The sequence below is a fragment of the Pelecanus crispus genome, chromosome 2 (assembly GCF_030463565.1).
Source record: "Pelecanus crispus isolate bPelCri1 chromosome 2, bPelCri1.pri, whole genome shotgun sequence".
NCBI classification, from domain to species: Eukaryota; Metazoa; Chordata; class Aves; order Pelecaniformes; family Pelecanidae; genus Pelecanus; species Pelecanus crispus.
Genome location: NC_134644.1, coordinates 171,062,058 through 171,081,259, shown reverse-complemented (window position 1 = coordinate 171,081,259; position 19,202 = coordinate 171,062,058). Strand labels below are relative to the sequence as shown.

Sequence of the window (19,202 nt, the reverse complement as noted above, 5' to 3'; positions counted from 1 at the left end):
GCAGTTGTTTGAAAGCCTGCTTTGCTTGTATCCTCTACATGCTTTCTTTTTCAGGATATGTAATTAGGTGTCTTGCTCTGTTCCACTGTCCCAGATATTGGGAGGATGGTTTGTGCTGCTCTTTCTAAGTGGTTATTTCTACCCTGAAGACAGTTAATAAAATTATATGCAATATAGTTAAAATAGTTTAATTTAAATGTTTGTTTTACTTTTTACATTAATGTTTAATTTACTATTTTAAATTTTATCTTTTTGTATGGAAGTTATTTTGCATATTCTTGGACTTTAAGAATCCAGTACATTATGCATAGTCTTAACATACTGTGCACAGAGATTAAGCCACAGCTACAGCTGGGTTCTTACTACCAGATCAGAGAATGGTGATTTAAGTTTAAAACCTAGTATGAAGGTGTAGGTTGCTGTGTTTTTGTATTGGTACACGGTAAAGAAGTTGAGAGAAATGAGGAAGCTAGAAAAAACAGTTCCTGCAAAAGTTAACATGTCTTTTATTGTAATTTATTCAAAACATTATTAATTAGATATTCCCTCTGTAATACATAGCAGAAATAATTTTGTTCCCAAGCAGAAGTTAGAAGGCAGAACTTCCTTATATTTTGAAGCTTCTTTTTTTCTTGAGAATTGTCTGCATCTCATTGATAAACTGTTAGTGATACTAAGTGACTGAAACTCTTAAAATGCACCATCACTGATTAGATTTAAAATAATTATCTTTAATACACAGGCCAAAACACTACGAAAATTAATCCAACAAACATTTCGACAATTTGCCAACCTCAATAGAGAAGAAAGTATTTTGAAATTCTTTGAGATCCTCTCTCCAGTGTACAGATTTGACAAGGAATGCTTCAAGTGTGCTCTCGGTGTAAGTAGCAGAATGTGACAGTCACCAGAATACATGCTGTAGTTATGAATCTAATTGGTTTTGCTTAGTTCTGCAACTAATTGCTTGCTTAGTTCCTGTTTTGCTGTAGAGATGATTGGATTTCATTAACAACAAAATTATATTTATTGATTTTATTTAGAACTTTCTCAGTTGACTGTTAAAAAAGCACCATTCATTAGTAGGGTAAGAATTGTATGTTTATCAGTGCTTCATTTGTGAAAGTCAAACAGTTTTTAAGCTGGTTTTATGAGGAAATGAGACTTCTCATCATCTTCTGTTAGTAAGTTTTCCTCTAGTGCCTTTTAATCTCTACCAGTTTCAAACAAATTTTGAGGAAGGGCCTTAAGTCTGCAAGCTTTGTCAAAATACACACTCAAGTAGAAATTAGAACATGAACATCAATGTCCATGAGAAAACAAGAGGAAATATAGGAAATACACAGTTCTCATGTAGACCTAAGATAAAACACATGGAAACGCATTTTGAGTAGCAGGGATCCCCAGGAAACAAGTCATGAAGAGTTTTGCTACTTATAGAATTACTTGGTTTTAATGTATTTTAAATTGTTTGAAGAGTTTAAAAGCTTCTAGAGATTAATTACTAAAGACTGTAATTAGAACATTGGAGGATAGTGTTCCATAGCAAGGTCTTGTCTTACTTTTGAAATTTTGCCCTGTCTCTCTCCTTTGATTCTGAAGTCAAGCTGGATTATTTCAGTGGAACTGGCAATTGGCCCAGAAGAAGGAATCAGTTACCTTACAGACAAGGGTGCAAATGTAAGTCTGCTTCTGTTTTCTTTTCTCAGTTACTGTCTTAACAACCATGACCTGTTGTAAACTGAACTTCACACAAAGGGAAATGACAAGTCTAATCTTTGAGTTAAACACAGAAGAGCTGGGAGATTCACCAAATCCAGCTGTTATTCAGATATTAATTCATGATTTGGGATCGGAAAAAACGCAGTTGGGTTAAGCAGAGAGACAGCGTCAGCCTTAGCACCGAATTTGTTGGCTTTCGTACCCAGTGAAGTGCTCAGTTGCAGAATTTGAAGCATTAATGGTGACTTTTTAACAATGAAACATGCAAATTATTCCAAATTATTCTCTCTCTCAGGAATGTGTAAAAGAAAACATTTTTAATCAGTTAGTGTTCAGTGTTTGTGCAGTCATTGCTGGCTTATTTGTTTTACTTTATACCCTTAATAGCTTTTTCATTACCTGCTATTGACTGTATTACAATATTTCCTGTACACCTCTGTGGTGCAAGGAAGTTCTATTCAGACAGGTTCTTCTAGTGAAATGATTGGGACCTTTACAATCAGGACTTAAGTTGAGCCCATGTCCAACTTCTGTTGCAATTATATCAAAGGTAGTGAAAAGGTTTGGCGATCAGGAATATGTAGCCAGGTAAGAACATACTTTTACAGCAGTCTGGAGGTCTGTTCAGTAAGCTGTTGGTGTAGATTCCATTGGGCTAACCTGTTGAGTTTTCTGTCTTGACCTCCAAGAGGCTGTTCCCGCTATGTACTTCAGCATGTGCCTGGAGTTACTCAACAGTGACCTCTGTAGGCAAACTTGGTTTCATTTTGCAAACCTTGGTGATATTTTTATGTGTTGTTAGCCAAAGCCTAATGAAACTGTAGAAAGAAACAGAGGAACAGATTTCTACAAATGTAATTTGGAGATCAAAGTCTACATGTGCTTCTGCAGCATCAGGAATAAAGGTACTTTGCTGTAACTTTGAAATTTTCCCCACTTTTTCCATTGCCTTTCTGCAGCCAACTCATCTAGCAGACTTTAATCAAGTGCAAACTATTCAGTATTCAAACAGTGAAGACAAGGACAGAAAAGGGATGTTGCAACTCAAGATAGCAGGTGCACCTGAGGTATGGTATTGACAGTTGTGATGGGCTTACTAGCTTTGGTTTTCCTGCGAAGGGGTGGAGAGTAGTATCCTCTTAATGAAGATACTCTGTATATTGTACTTCTGTTTTGGTGTGCAACTTCATTCTGGATTTTTCTGCTGTCAGTGTAATTACGCTATACTACATGCATCCTTCATTTTTGTACATGCATGTTTAAGCTGTGGACTGTCTATCTGTGTATGTGTACAAAGACTTCTGTTATTATTAAACTCTCTTGCTCCTCCTGTAGTTACAGCCAGTGCATTATATTTTAACATCGGCATTCTGCAGTTGTTTGATTTTTTTTCTTGTTCTTTAAGGGGAAAGGGAAGTTGAGTGTGAGCAGTCATCATTATACTAGTCAAATATTTTTGTTTCTAAAATAGACTTAGAGCTATTTATCTCTTAGAGCTTTATACTTAGAGCTATAAATCATTACATGTTTTAGGTTTTGCATCTGGTGCCTATAGACTTTGATATTTGTAAAAGAAGCTTAATTTAAAAATACTAGCCTTTAAGTGCAACTTAGTAGTAGCCTGCATATGTATACAATGCTAGGTCCCAAAGAGAAAATTGAGCAATTTCACTTCTGTGAAAAAGAGAAATGTGAAAGAGGGAGAATTTGTTCCCTCATATTACATGGAGGCAGAGCAGGAAGCGAAATCCAATCTCTGCCCTGGTCCAGTGCAGTGGCAGGCAGTCATTGTGGTAGGGAAGGATTGAGGGCAAAGCTGGCAAATCTGTGCAGAGGATGATGAATGTTGGCAGTGTTAAAATTAATAGCTTGTCTGTATGTTTCTCATCTCTTTTTCCACTGTCCATCTTTTTTTTAATTTATCTTTTTTGAAATTGGGAAGGTTTCTTTTTAGGGCAAAAAATAAATTGCTGCAAAAGGGTGGAAAAAAGATACCACCTGTAAGAGTTTTAAGGAATAAGCGGCTTCTTCAGAAATGTCATAATTATAGCTGTAGAAGTTATTGCAGTTGTAACGAACAGTGGTTGACTGATAGTTTAGCTAGCAAGCCACTAAATAAGCCCAGATTAATACTACATTTGGGTGGATGGTTTTATCAGCTGTGCTTTCTGAACCTCATGTTTTAAGTTTGCTACATAAAAGGTAAAGCAAGAATCTGATAGCTGTTTGCTCACCCACATTTTTCTGTTTACTGTTGGCAAGTGTGTGTAAAGTTCAGATGCAATGACACAGCTGTTCTACTCAGTGGTTGCAACTACAATAATACCTCTTTGTTGGTGCCTTGTTTTTTTCCTTCCTTAGCCTCTGACAGTGACAGCACCATCCTTAACCATTGCAGAGAATATGGCTGACTTGATAGACGGATATTGCCGACTGGTGAATGGAGCCACGCAATCTTTTATTATCAGGCCACAGAAAGGTAAGGAGGTGTTTCATTCTGGTAGTTGCTATACTCGTATCTACTGATAGATTATTTTGCATTTGACTAGAAGGCACAAGGTATCAGCAAAAACCTCACTTGGAGGCTCTTGTCTTTCGGGGAGGAACCATGAGGTATTTTCTATTACAAGAAACACCGATAGTAAATGTCACTCCATCAAAAATTACGTAATGGCTGATAATTTAGACTAGTTTTCAGTAATCACTGCTTGACACTATTCTTAACTTAACTAGCAGGTGTAAATAAATTGTAATCAAGGGCATTCCTAACAAGGATGTGTTATCTTGAAATGTGATTCCCTAATATACAAGTGGAAATTCAGAGAGGTTGGTTAGAATGCATTTGAATAAGGTTCTGACTAGTGATGATTTTTTAAAATTTCGACTTCCTCCTAGATACTGAAAATGTCTCTGTTTAAAAAGTAAAAACTTTGAGAAAAGCTTGTGAGCTTTTCTCATAAAATAGAACTAAACGAGAGATGCATTTTGTAGTGCTCATGAGTTGTTTTTGTGGCAATGCGCAAGCTGGAAGCAGTGAGACCAGGGTGCAGGTAAACCTAGCTTTAAAGAGAGAATTTTAATTAAATTCCATTAGAATTTTTTCTAATTTCAGCCAGCTTTAATTATTGAAAAACATCCAAGCAAAGCTGCTTAGGAATTGAAATTTCTGTCCTCCTGTACTAATCTTTACTTGTGGAAATTCATCCCAGCTTTTTTGGTTTCTAATACAATGAGTAAGCTATTTCTTCTTCCCTGTTTGTAATACAAGAAAGTACATGAACCATCCCAGAAGCTCTCCAATCTGAAGCTGAGTCCCTTCTTAGCCATGTTTTAACTTTTTTGTGCCCCTGGTTTTCCCCGGTCTGTAGTTGTTCAAATGGGGTAACATTATTAACATAGCACAGGTCTTTCCCAGGTCCGTATATAGCATCCTGCCTGTGCATGGCAGAAAAAAACCCCCACCTGAAACTTGGTCATTCAGTAATGAAGAAATAATGATTGTAGGGTGTTAGATGTTTTGACAGCACTTCGTAATTGTTCAGGTTATTCTTAAATTTGCATGTGTGTTTGTTATTTCTGACCCTTAGCATGTGTGATTAACCTTTAGCTCCAACACAAGCAGCTTTGTTAGAATTTGCACTGGTCATGCGGCCTTACCTCCATACAAAGCAAAATCTTCCCTCGGCACAAATTCAGCTCTTCTAGCCGACGTAGCGCACAACTCAGTGATGATGAACCATTGGCACCAAAATTTGACACCAAAAGGATAAGCTAACATCAGTGATAATGCTAGTTTGTTGTTCTAAAAATAAAATAGGCATCACCAGCCAAGATTTTCATTTCACTAGTCCAGTCTATACCTGTGAGCGATTGTCTTCCATGCCTCCTCTTCTCTGAAAATTCATAGTTCGGGGTTTGTTACAGTCCTTGTTATTCACTCCCAAAACTTTCCTTCTAATACCCAGTAGATTGGCTGTTTTTCAGCCTGAACTATAGTCGCCAAAGTTGAGCTTTTAAAACTTTTTCATATCTTAACCCATTACCTCTCCCAACCTCTCAGTCGTACTAAGTTGGTGGATAGCTCTGACACTGTCCTTTGCTTTTTCTGTAGAGGCACACGCGTAGAGTATGTCCAGTTCTTGCCATTTCTGCACTGGTGGTATTTTGGAAATTGGGTCCGTTCAGTCTACATTGCTGGTGCTATTGTAGGCTTGCTCCTCTGCTATCAGAATGGCTTTCCTTCTCTTACCTGTACATAAATGCTCTTAACTCCACAAAATACCACTGCCTGATGATTTCCAGTTCTGCCATTCACAACAGCGACCGCAGGCAGTCAGGGCCTTCATGGAGTCTTAGCTCTGTTCGTCCAGCGTGCCAGCTTCCAGTGCTGTGCATCGTGGCATTGACTGTGCTCCTGTCATGCGTGTTTCCATTTCTCAGCCTAGCCTTGCTCTGCTGCCCTCTGCGCTGTCCTTGCCCGAGCACGGGAGCAGCTCCCAGGCAAAATCTCCACAGGATTTACCACGTCCTCTTCAATACTTCCTTGTTTCATGATGTATGCAAACAGTTGCCATCTACAATTAGCAGGGCACGTGGGTCCTGACTTACTGCAGCTGTAGGTAGAAACAAAAATTGACCCACTCTGCACTTTTTCTTTCTAATTCTTGTCTTCCTCTGACCTGACTTCCTTATCGTTCAACTGCTATTGTCTTCTAGAATCACTAAGCTCTGCTAAGGGCAAGATCTCTGACTTTTCTGTGTGTTGTACAGTACTAGGCACAGCTATGCCTTGTGCTGTGGTTTGCCGGTAGGCATGAATGGAAAAGAAATCAATGCATTTAATGGAGTGTGTTTATTTACGTGATATTATTATTGGTGTATTTTAACACAGAGCAAATGAGCAGTGATTGTGTTAAAGGAACATTATATAGCACTTCGGGAACGCTCCTCTTTATGCAAACATTAAGAGAATCGCTCCAGTTAAAAGAAATTGTGGGGTTCTTTTGTCTGAGGTTTCTTTCTTTTGAAGTTCATAGCAATACTCAACATATTAATTAAACATTTCATAGGAGAGCTGTCCCCACTATGATGTGCATTGCCATATCCCTCCCACAGTGAGCTTTGATTATACAAGGCACATCAGAAACAAATCATATGGCAGCTCTTGATCCAACAGATGGGTTTTCTTCCCTCTTTGAGCTTTCCCGTCCCCTCTTTGTTATAAATTTACGTTTATTGCAAGTCTCCTCATAAATTAACGTTCTTGCTTGCTAAAAGAACCTGTGTTTTTGTGATATTAACTGTCTTGCTATCTGTTAATGATCCAGTTCTCTTAATTTGGTGAGAGCACTTGGTAATGTTTAAGACCTGGACAGTGTTTGGCATATTTCCATTCAGCTTGTTTTATTTTTCATAAATATTTTGGTATACAGGTCCCCTTAGACCATGTGGAATCTTTAAACTTAATATTTCTGTTTCCATTATCACACTTAACTCTTACAGGCAATGAGCGCAAATGAAGCAACTGATGAAAACTTAAACTGATATTAAGTGGCTATTTACTGATTGGACCATGCACTAAGTAGCTTTCCTGTGATCTTAAGTCTAGTGGCTGAATTTTGGATCTATTAATCACTTTAAACAAGCTTTATAGGTAATGCACAATTGTCAAAACTCCTGTAAAAGGCTAAAAATAATTTCAGTCGGATGAGTACAGTTTACATTGCAGTAAATCAAAAGACTTGAGAGTTTTTTTCACGTCTCCCGGAGCCAGGGGTTGTAGGAGTTGGTGGAAGGTACTGGGCGGACGTGCTGAGGTTTTGGAAGCAGCGGGGCTGCATGGGTGGTCGCTGTGGGAAGAGACGAGGGGCTGCCCTGCGCTGCTCACAGCCGCCTCCACACCATTCCACCCCTTGCTTCTGTGACAGACAGACACAATTGATAATTGTCACTAAAATACGCATTCATTTCACATTTTCTATGACCTTGACTTACATCAACAAAAGTTCCCAACGTCAAAATCTAAAGTATCATCATCACCAAAGGAAAAAAAAAAAAAGAAAAAGAAAAACCAAAATAAAACAAAAAAAACCAAAACGGTATGAACACAGTAATACTCCTCTCCTTCTCCCATCACCACTTTACGACGACAAATTCCCAACATCAGCATCCAAGCTCCCCATAATTAATGCACTCCCTGTTATTCTCCAGTCTGACTTTTGGTCGCTACCTCTTTCAATTACAGTTGCTGCCTTGAACTCCTGAAGCCCCACGCTGGGCCACAAAAAGGTGGGATAGCCCTGGCCAGCAGCCAGGCTCAGCTGTGTGCCCACTCCCCCTCCTCAGCAGGACGGGGGGAGAAAATAGGATGAGAAACCGCATGGGTTGAGATAAAGGCAGGGAGAGCACTTCCTAATGACCGTCAAGGGCAAAAGATATTCAAATTCAGGAAAATTAATTTCTTACCAATTAGAATAATTTGGGTAGTGAGAAGCAGAGACAAAATTAGAGGAACAACTTCCCTCTGCCCCATTCCCACATTCCCCCCCCTCACTCCCGGCTCCTCTCCCCACGCGGGGCGCACGGGCGGCCATGGGGGCTGGGGCCAGCCCCTGGCAGCCCCTCTGGGCCGCTCCTCCCTCCTGCCACGGCTCCCTGCTCCAGCGCGGGCCCTTCCCCGGGCTGCAGTCCTGCAGGGACAACCTGCTCCCGCCTGGGCTCTCCAGGGCCGCAGCTCCTGCAGGAAATATCCCCCTGCTGCGGCCTGGGGCCCTCCCCGGGCTGCAGGCTGGCTCTCTGCTCCAGCGGGGTCTCTCCAGGGCTGCAGGGGATCCCTGCTCCGGGCCTGCAGCACCTCCTGCCCTCCTCCTCCTGCGGCCTCGGGCTGCCTCTGCTGCTGCTCCCTCCTTGGCTTCCTCCTCCTCTGCCTGGGCCGCCTCGGGCCCTTTCGGAAACCTCTCTTCCCCGCTGCCGGCGCCCCCAGCTTGGCTGAGGGGCTCAGCTGTGTCCTGCGCTGGGGCCGCTGGAGCCGGCTGGGACCGGCTGGGACCGGCTGTGTCCGGCCCGGGGCAGCCCCGGCCTCCCCTCACAGGGGCCCCCAGCCCCGCCGCCAGCCCCGGGGCACGGGCACCCCAATACAATCATGCGTATCCCGTTTCTTTAATTGAATATAGAATTGGGCAAAACGTTGTGGGTTTCAACTTGTGAAAAACAACATATGCTTTTACTGGGATGTTGTTAGTAATGAATTTTGACTTCAGACCTACAAGGGTACTAATGAATGTTTCATATTTTATTTGGGATATAAGCTGTAAATGGATGAGCACCAGCTTGGGAAACACTGCCTGAAGTGAGCAGTTTGCATCCAGAGAGCACGTAGGCGTCTATAAGATCCGCTTTGATACGCCGTTTCAACGGTAGTTCCATGTGGATGGATTTTTCTTGAATTTTCTCCAGTGAAATGGGAGATGTCTCTAATACTACTTAATAGTAGTTTTTTTATTTCTGGCTGCCTTTTTTTTTTTTTTTTTTTTTAAATATGCTTACTTTTCCAGTTTCCCCTGTCCGTATCTGGCCCTGCACTTGCCGCATATCTCCAGCAGCCAAAAGGGGGATATCGCCCATGTAGGCGGTCAGTGCCCACGTCAGACTGCGGCTTAAAAGCGGGGCCGCGTGCCCCTTCCTTCTCCGCGGGCTGAGCGCGCGTGGCCTGCCTCTCCCACCCCGTCAACCCAGAGGACAGGGGCCCAGTTCTGTTCATAATGAGAACGCCATCAGTCATGCCTCATGGAATTTGGCAAAGGACAGTAAAAAGGATGATGATCAGAAATAACGGGGTTTTAGTTACACTGGGCCCATGCGTGCAGCCTGTTTTTCCAACCAGTCTGGAAACAAACGTTCATTTAACTTAGAGTCCCTCCATTTCTCTGTCCCAACATTTCCTCTCACCGTTTTCCAGCCATCTTCAATTCTTTGCATCTTTGTCACACTCTACTCGTTAACTGATACCACTTCTATTTGCATTCTCCTTATCTCACAAAATGTGTAGGATGGGTTTACTGTTAAGATGGAATGAAGATTTTGTTGCCAAAGATATGTTTTATTATGATCCTTGCTTTATGTTTTGCACCGATAGGAAGCTGTTCAGTTAAGTGAAGTAGGGACTTGGAGGAACAGAATGGGCATCTCATGGTTAAGGAAATTTAATACTGCACTGGAAAGTTAGATTCTATCTTTATCTCTCTCAGATCCTTTTTGATAGGTAGCAATTGACTTCAGCATACGCTAGCAGTTGCCTCCTGTGGTATTTCTCACTTTCTTAAGAGGCTGGGGTCTACATTTGCAGCTGATCCGCAGCTGAGGGCAGTACTTTGAGCATATGAAGCATTGTGGCCCTGCAAGTGTTATGAAATCGTTCGCTGATGTTTCTGAAGTCCCCAAATATGATACTAATGTGCTACACACACACACACACACACACAAAAACCCCAAACCAAAACAAAAAAATCCTAGAGGAAATTAAAAGTTCTATCTTTAGAATACAGTTTGGATAGCGTGCAGTTAATATGTGATGGAGCTACATATTAAATACAAGGAAAATTATTTTGAGTAGCTGCTCATTAATTGTGCACCAGTTACCTCGATTTAAAAGTAACGAAAGATGAAGTTAACATCACGGTTTAATAAAGTTCCTTTAACACAGAGGTTTGGGTGTTTGTATCATTTCCTAAGTGTTTAAAAACAACAGACTACAAGTATGTTTTACTGCTGATTCATCAGCAACATCTAAACCGTTAAATCCATTGCCAAATGTAGGAGCGGTGTTGGGATAACTAACAGTAGCATCATAACTTGGTATAAACTAGAACACGGGATGCTTTCACAAATAATGATGACAGCTGGTGTAGATACCAGGTGTAGCTGAAGGTTCTCGAGTCTCCTTCACAACCCTGGGGAGCCCTGCACCGCAGCAGGCAGGACTCTTCTGCCTGTTTCTCTGAGCTTGATGTCTTTTGCCCGGTTCCATCCACTGTGAATCCTCTAGTGCCCGTTCCAGTCTCTCTTTTTGGGGGGTCTCCCCTCTGAATCTTTTTTTGTCATCTTCAAGCATCTGATCAGATACTTGTCACTCCACACTACCTTTCAGGATGTCTGTGTTTCATTTCCCAGAAGGTGTCATTTACCCTAACATCACAATACCTTTATCTCCCACCTCGTGCTTTTTGTATAATCTACCTGTCCTTCCTCTGCCCTCCAGTTTCAGGTGCTTGCTCTGGTCACTTTGCCCAGCTGCTCTAGGTCATCTCCCAAACCACAGCTCTTTGTTTCCCTTCTTTCCTCCATCTTCCTTTTCAACATCCCCCAGCAGACCCTGAGGTGCAGCACTCTCACCCTTTCTGCGCTTAAGGTGGGCCCACTTCAGCACATTTAAGTACCCATCACCCTGTCTCTCTTCCTGTGTCCAAACCCACGGGGAAAGATCTGACTTTGTAGCAGTGAGCTTGATTTGGAGCGTGTGCAGCCCAAGTCCAGTGCTGTGGTCTCTTCACCGAGGAGGAATTTAGGTTTGAGGCTTTGTAAGAGCTCTGCTGAGCACGCCTGCACTGCAGTTGATCCCCCCCCCCCCCCAAAAAAAAAAAAAAACCCGTGATAGCTTGACTAAAATTAGGCAGACTTCCATTGAGATGGTGAAAGGAAACATCCTGATACAACATCCATCTCATAGCAAATTACAGTGCATCCCTGCTCAAAACTATAGAGGCCTAGGCAATTTCCAAAGGGTTTTTTTGTTTTTCTTAACATTGAGAGGTCTGATCAGTCCCCTAAAAGCCAGCCAGCCTGCAGCAGAAATTTAGCATGGAAGCAATAGACCTGATTGGTGAAAGTTCAGCAAAATTGTAGGAAAAGCAAAATGGATCTCTGTGAACTTAACAGGCCGTGCTGTTAGCATCATTTATGACTTCAACATTGTTTCAGATAAAAACAGACCTAGGTTGATGAGCCACACTATGTTGTTCTACCTTTAGACAGCAAAAACAAAAAAGGGTAACAAAATACTGTAGTTTACTATGTTGAGCATGGCTCCAGGTATTGGGCATGTGTCTACTCAGTCCCGTAGCACACAACAGCGAAACTGTAGTTTTCTTTGATAAGGTCTGGAAATATAAGGTATTTTAACATAGGATAAGAACAAACTAGAAGTTATATGACTTTTGTGTAATTGGTATGTATCACCATTTTCTAATTGCCCACTTTCTCTCCTTCCCTTCATGCTTTCATGTACTGTAAATCATTGGTGTTTTACTAAAGGATTCGTAACTTCCCCACCATCGTTGCCCACACGGATACCAAGTGTCTCATTCAGATCCAGTAGGGAAGAAAAAGCTTGATTGTGTACATCCAAGCTTTTATTACACAATACCGTTATCAAAAAGACTGGCAAGGATTTGAAAACAGCTTACAAAAAGCTAACTTCATCTCTGGCTACTAAGCATTACTATTGTATAATCTCAACTAAATGTGAAATCAATATGATATGTGCTTTAATGATTTATTTCAGTTGTCTTGCTTGGAAGTCCAAGTTGGCTTCAGTTGTTTTATTTATATATTAGCACTTAGCACATCTTGGAGATAAAAACATTTTTTACTAGAGAGATGAGATACTGTTACGCTTTCTGCAGGTGATTTATCAGTTACTTGTTAAGAATAAAAAAGAACTTTTATATTCTGAATACATTGTTCTCGCAGATAAGAGTTAGCCAAAAGGTCTGTATCACTGGTTAGAAGGAGCTGTGTTGATATGCTGCTTTTACTATATGTATAGAACAGTCTTTTGAATCAACATGAGTTTCCCTGAGAGATTGTGATGATTGTTGTTTCAGGCATGTATGTATTGCACGTTGAGAGAAGTTATTTGGAAACTTGAAAAAATTGTAATTCTGTTTTCTTCTTGTTTACACAGAAGGTGAAAGAGCTTTACCATCAATACCAAAGTAAGTTTAATGTTTTCTTTTCTTATGTATTAAAAAATGTTTTGAAAAATAGTTTTGCTTAAGGGACACTTTAGGACTTTATATACGTGCTTAATTTTTATTGTTGCTTTTGGATTCTAGGACAAATAGCAGGCAGCCATTTGGGACCATGGGGCATAAATGACTGACAGCAGCATTAAACTATAGAGATACCAGAAATAAAATCTGAGGAAAAAAGTGTATAATGCATCGACCATATTTGACAATAATAGAAGGAGGATGTTTTGGAAAAGGCTTGACTGCGATTCAGGCTATTTATTTTGAGTCCATGAGTAAAGTAAATTACAAGAGTGATGCTAAACGGTTTCTGAATTGTGGTTTCAATCTGAGAGTCAGGCTATGCTCTTGTTTTTCCTATATGTGCCCTTTCCTGCTTATGTGAAATACAGAAAATATTTTTTTTTTCTCCTATCATAAATCTGTCGTGTCACATTTTGTTAATAAAATTGCTGTAATTTTAGTCTAATTTGGAATTAAGTTTACTTAAGTCTTAAGTTGGGATCTCTAGGTTCAGTGTAATAATGAATGTCATTTACAGAGCAAACACTTTTTAATCTATGTTTTTAAATATAGTAATGTAGAAAAATTCTTCTCTGATACTAATTATGGATTTGTAGAAAATGCTAATGTATGTCAGGCAAATAGAGTTGTGTTTTTTGCTCTGGCTAGTTTTGTGGTGGTACCATATCCGAGGTATGCTGAGACATGCTGTCTGCATCTAACAGTTCTTATATAAAGTATGCTAAGATACCTCTCTGCATTTTTCTTCTTCCCAAGCTTTAAGGTAAATAAGAAAAGATTTCTAATTTAGCTCTGTTTGACCTAAGAATAATCTTATGTTGTTGGAGCCGGTAGTCCGTAACGCAGTAGTAGGCAAGCCTGTTAATTCTTCCTGCTGATTCTCTGCACTCCAGGTGTCAGTGGCTACATCTCCATCCTGTCTGGCAAGTTGTGATGGTTGTCTCCCCTTTCCATGGGCAGTTTCTTACTGTGGTCTCCTAAACGTCAGTCCTTTAACCAAGCCACTTTTCTTTTTTTCTTTTTTTTTTTTTTTTTTTTTTTTTGCTTGTTTGTAATCTGACTGCTTTCTTAGTAGCCACCTTCAGACCCAGATTAAAGCCGTGTCTAGTCAGATTGTTCTCCTTGAACCTTATCAGGCAGTATCACTAGTATCCAGTAGCAGGATACAACTGTTGAAAGACCAATTTTTTTTTTAATGAAATTTAGCGGTTTATGGTGACTTACCTCTTCCTTTTTCCTTTGGGACATACGGGCTGTGCCTACTTTGACCCAGCCATCTCATTCTGTTTCTTCCTTGATTCCTGGAAGAAGTCCAGAATTATTGTTGTTACTACTTTTTTAACTAGTGGGTGGAGTATGGAACACAATTTGTTCCTGAATGTGCAAGAAACTAGCCACTTAGATGCTAGTGGTTGCTCTTCTTTCACAGGTCCTGCTGCAGTCCTCGCTAGCCAGGTAGCTTTCTCATGGTGCAGAAAGAGAGGAATTAAATGGTAGGGAGGAAAAGGAAATGAAAATCGAGATGGAAGCAGTAAACCTGGTAAACTTAGTGTGTACTCATACAGAAGAGGAAAATTTGTTTTTACTTAAATAGATACAACTGAGAAATGCAAAATAACTTTCTAATTACATAAATTTTATCCTTTTTTTTATTTGTAGGGATTTGTGGGATAAAATAAGGTTTGAAGCAAAAGCTTCTCCCCATTTTTGGGACAGTTTACCAAAACTGAATTTGTACGCTTGAGTCTGTTTAAACAAGGGCACCATGTATGCTCGTAGTTTGGCAACAGAGGAATGAGCTTTGTCAAATGTATAAAACTACTAGCCAACACCATCTTGCATCTGGAAAGATTTGCCTTTGCCAGATGAAATTCCAGATTCCTGAGAGCATGAAGTGCCGTACTCTTGCTGTCTTACCATGAAAATTATGTTTATGTATATACATAAAAAAAATTCAGAGGAATTCATTGGAATTTCTGTTACTAATGAACATTTATAGCTAACTACATTTAAATTTAATGTTTGGGGTTTTTTTTAATTTACTTGTTGTGTAAATCAATTTAAAATTGTTGTACAGGGTAAGTCGTCTTACAGACAAAAACTCAATTCATACTTTACTTCCAGTAAATAATACATAAAGTAGAAGCATCATCAAATTACATACATTGACAAAGTTTAGACGTGCATGGCTCGATCTTAAAAGTTTGGAAAACTTAGGTTTCGTTTTTTCCTTGAAAATTGCTCTGTTGTTGTGAATCAATATGCTAATTAAAATGGTAACGCATTCTCTCCGCTCTTACTCCCCCAGATAGGTTTGAAATGGTAGATTCCTTTCTGACTTTTCTCCCCCTCAAAATCTGTCACTGTGGGAAATGGATTGGCCCTGCTAATTACAGTAGGTGCCCTGTTAGGATGAATTCCCAGTGTATGTGACCGTGAAGAATGTACAGCATTCAGCGATTCCAACCTCTGTTTTACAGGCTGGCCAACAATGAGAAGCAAGGAGTAAGGTCACACACAGTCTCTGTGTCAGGTAAGGCTCATAAAAAAAAAAAAAAGGCAAGTTTGTTTATAAAGCTAGCAGATGTTTTGGCAGATTTTTCACTCGCACTTAGCTCACTTCTTGCTACATGCCTATTGACTTTCCCAAGACCGTAGTTGTGCTGCCTTTGTAGTGCAGTTTCTAAAGAGAAACTTTTTGCAGCTATCCTGTGTAGCGTCTCTTGTGACAGCAGCCATATCCGTGCAGTAACGCAGGGCCAGAATACTTCAAAGCAAGGCTGCTTGTCAATATTTTCACTTAGCTTTGTAATGAAGTAGAATGTTGTGGGCTAGAACTTAAATTACCTGAGTATGTGTTAATTATGAAGGAGCAGCTTTGAAAAGTGAAAATAGGCAATTAAATATTAATCATCACTTTTCAGAAAGAAGAAACTTAATAGCTATTTTTTGGTAGCTGCTGTTTAGATCAAAGCACTTGATTTTTCCTGTTGAAAATCACAAGTTAATGGAAGGACGAGCATGTGAGGTAATACATGTTGTTTCTATAGCTTATAGGCTTCTACGATTTCTGTTAGTTACTGTGGGGTTTTTTTAAGCTTTTATACTTGAGAGTGAACATTTTTCTTTTATAGAATCTTAAATCCTTTTGAGGGATTGATTCAGTGTCTTAGTAGAAAAAACCTTTCTAAGTCCTTATACATAATATTTGTTGAGGAGATTTTCAGTGCAAAAGTGTATTAATATTATGACATGTTCCTATAGATTTCTAGTATTTGGCCACGAACTTCAGGAACCAGTGTTGTGACCCAGTCGAATGTCCGCCCCGGCTTATAGGGAAGCTGCAGCCCCACTTTAACAGTTATGTGAGGGCTTAGTGGCACTTACTCAAAAACCCGACATATTTCATACAAGAAAGAGGAAAGATACGTAGGTGTTTAATTAATTTTCTGCTTTTCAGATTTCTTTCCCTACCCTTAACCTTTTTTGAAAGATGTTTGAGATTCACCCCTTGGCATAGGAAGCCCAAGTAAACAGACCTTGTGCAAGAAAATAGATGAGAGGATCTGGAATTAAAATATGTATCAAGCTGCAGAGGTGTAATAAAGCTTCATCAGTTACTGTTACCTCTCAGAGTCAAATAGCAGCTCTTCTTCCTTCAGTACCTATCAAGCAAGCATGGTAGATAAGGTAGATAAGCATGAAGCATGGTCAGCATGTTCTCTCTTGATTCTTACTGTGTGGCTCATTTTAGCTGGTACAAAAAGTTGACATTTCTTAAGTGATTAGTGCTGTGCTTTTTAATCGCTCACACCAAAAAAGCTAATCTTCAGGACAAAATAGTCATACTCCCCTGCCACCTCATATCTTCACCCTTTGAGTTTTATCTAAGAATGCTGATACACTTTTACTACTAAAAGCAGTAATAAGTGCTTATTTCATGTTCCTTTATTGCTGTCACTTTGACTTTGTGAATTTAGGTATCCTTTGCTTGATGCATTTGACGCATCAGTAGTGTTGCGTCTCAGAGCACAAACTTGCTTCTCCTCTACGCTTTTGAAGTAGTGTTTTGATATTAATGGTGAATTCAGTTGTAATACCACATAACTCTGGAGTCACATAAAGGTGAATGACGGGCAAGTGAGAGCTTTGCTGTAGGACCACAGCAGAAACAGAAGCAGCAGCGCTGGAGCTGAGCTGGTTGTTCCAAGTGAATGTCAAGGAAGCTGTAAGGCACAAACCTGGCTCCTGGTGTCATAAAAGCAAAACAATCAAATTACACCAGCAAATGTCCCTCCCTTTCTTTCCGATGCTGAAATCAAAACCAGTTAGGTGTTTTTCTTGTACTGGAGTAAGGTTTTGTATCTTTCCACAAAGAAATTATTGTGCTCGATTCTTGTTTTTTATACCGTGTTACAAACCACTGGAAACACTGACATAATACTGGAGTGATTCAAGCTGTTGCATTTATTATTCATTCTCAAGGGTTCTTCTTTCTACTAAGGGTACATTGAACACTGACATACTTTTTTTTGTGGTTGGTTTGGGTTTTTGGCCCCAAAATTATTTGAAATGCATCGAGTGTGGCATGGATGTCAGTATATTAAATTTAAACCGCAGACAGGCTGCTGAGATGAAGTTGCGTGATAAGGGTTTTTCCTCGGGAGGTGCTTTCTGTAAGAATCTCTGAGTCCCCAAAGGAATCAGCTTGTTATAAACAAAGTAATACTGTATGTAGATATGAAGAAGTGTCAGTCCTGTTGTCACATGTAACTGATCCATCAGTATGGAACAACGGAGGCAACAGATGTACATAATGTTCAGTTAACCCGAGAGTTACAGGTCAGCAGAGTCTGACAGCTGACAGCATCCAGTGCAAAGCCAGCTGTGGGTGATGCTATCTTGGTTTGCAGAATAGGAGCTTTTCTCTGGTGACATTTAAATGACTTAGAGCTAAAGGCTTCAAATAAGACGAGCTTTTATAACTTACTGACAGCTGTAATGTCCTTCATGCCTCTGATGGTGTAAATCATAAATTAACTCCGCTGTTTGTTTTCAGTGAGATTGCTGTCCTTTGTTTAAAACTCTTCCAATGCTAAAGCTGAATAGCAAAAATCTGAGACACACATTCAGCAGGAAAATTAAGCAGTCAAACATATTTATAGTATTAATACCCTTTGTTCTAAAGGAACGTTTCACAGTGAGTTCCCCGCCAGACTTTGGGGAAACCAGCAATAGCCAAAAAACAGTGTGGAACATGATTTGGTGGTCTAAAAGTTCAGGTATTTGTCTAAAGTTTTGTAGGCTTAAAAATTAGCCTGTTAATGAAAGACGCCTTGTCTTTCTTTTTGAGATATTTATTAACACACCTTGAAATATTTCTGATTTAGTGAAATGAAAACTTGTTCTTTCCAAGTGTTTCAGTATTCCAAAGAATACAAAGATAGAAGGTTTTTAAATACCTCCCCCCCCCCCCCAAATAAAGGCCTTTTCAAACTAGTGAAGGGTGAAGTTGGTTTCAAGAACCCAAAGCAGCAGATTGCTGGACCTGGGAGCCAAGAGGTGTTCTCTTACGGCTGTGTGTCACTGAACCAGGTTTCACCACACACCTCTTAGTGCATGCTTCTGTTTCTGTTTCTTTTGGTATTACTTGTCTGCCTTGCTTCTTCAAATTACGTGTTTCTTGCAGCGGGCACTGTCTTTCACTTGTGTGCAAGTAAGATGCCTGCCAGATTTCCCCTGTTTTTTAAAGCATAGTAATAATTTTATCCCTCAAATTTTACATTAATTTGTGTGTAGGGTTATAAAGAAATATAAATAAGAAGCCAAATTAAATGAGTTGGATTTCAGATTTCTTTGGTATACATCTGATGTTTTGATTTAAGTTACTGTGATTCACGAGAAGCAATGAGTGTTTTGGCTAATAGGTAGTTCCAACTTTTATCTCCTTCTCCCTCTACTTCTGTCTTTTACACTAAAAAAGAATTCTTTGTACTTAGCCAAGAGTGTACACTCAGTTAACAGTGAGGCTAAAGCATTTGCTGTGTGTAAATAGTATATCAAATTTATAAGAAGCAGCATACCAGTTTACTATAATTTCATTGACCAGATTTCCTCCTGTGTTGCTTGGAGTCACCTTATTAAAATGCTCTACTCTAGCCTACAGGAACTTATTTTGGGCAGCGGTTTGTTTTGGTATAGCAAACACTAGCCTTAGTAAGGTGATGCACATATTTCCTGATACATATATTTCCAAAAATAATAATTTACCTAGTCAATTATATATTATAAAAAGTTCCTCATAAAATGAAATCAAATAAAGCCTTAGTTTACTTGCTCCCTTTTTACATAAATTCTTTCTGATAGAGAGTTCTTTGGTTTCTCCTGCCCCAGCCTCGCTTATATAAATATGACTAGGAAGAATAAATA

At 39.7% G+C, this 19,202-nt stretch overlaps 1 protein-coding gene across 9 annotated transcripts in view; it reads left to right on the top strand.

Annotated features, from left to right (window-relative positions):
• Window positions 1-19,202, top strand: part of PTK2 (protein tyrosine kinase 2) — a 165,653-nt gene that overhangs the window by 77,419 nt on the left and 69,032 nt on the right. For 8 of the 9 annotated variants that reach the window (XM_075704800.1, XM_075704803.1, XM_075704805.1 and 5 more), the window contains exons 8-13: window positions 743-883; window positions 1,603-1,680; window positions 2,682-2,789; window positions 4,084-4,201; window positions 12,683-12,713; window positions 15,254-15,306. In XM_075704800.1, the coding sequence (XP_075560915.1) occupies window positions 743-883; window positions 1,603-1,680; window positions 2,682-2,789; window positions 4,084-4,201; window positions 12,683-12,713; window positions 15,254-15,306 (529 nt within the window). Of the gene's footprint in view, window positions 1-742; window positions 884-1,602; window positions 1,681-2,681; window positions 2,790-4,083; window positions 4,202-12,682; window positions 12,714-15,253; window positions 15,307-19,202 lie in introns of those variants that run through there. The other variant, XM_075704806.1, reaches the window with a different exon arrangement.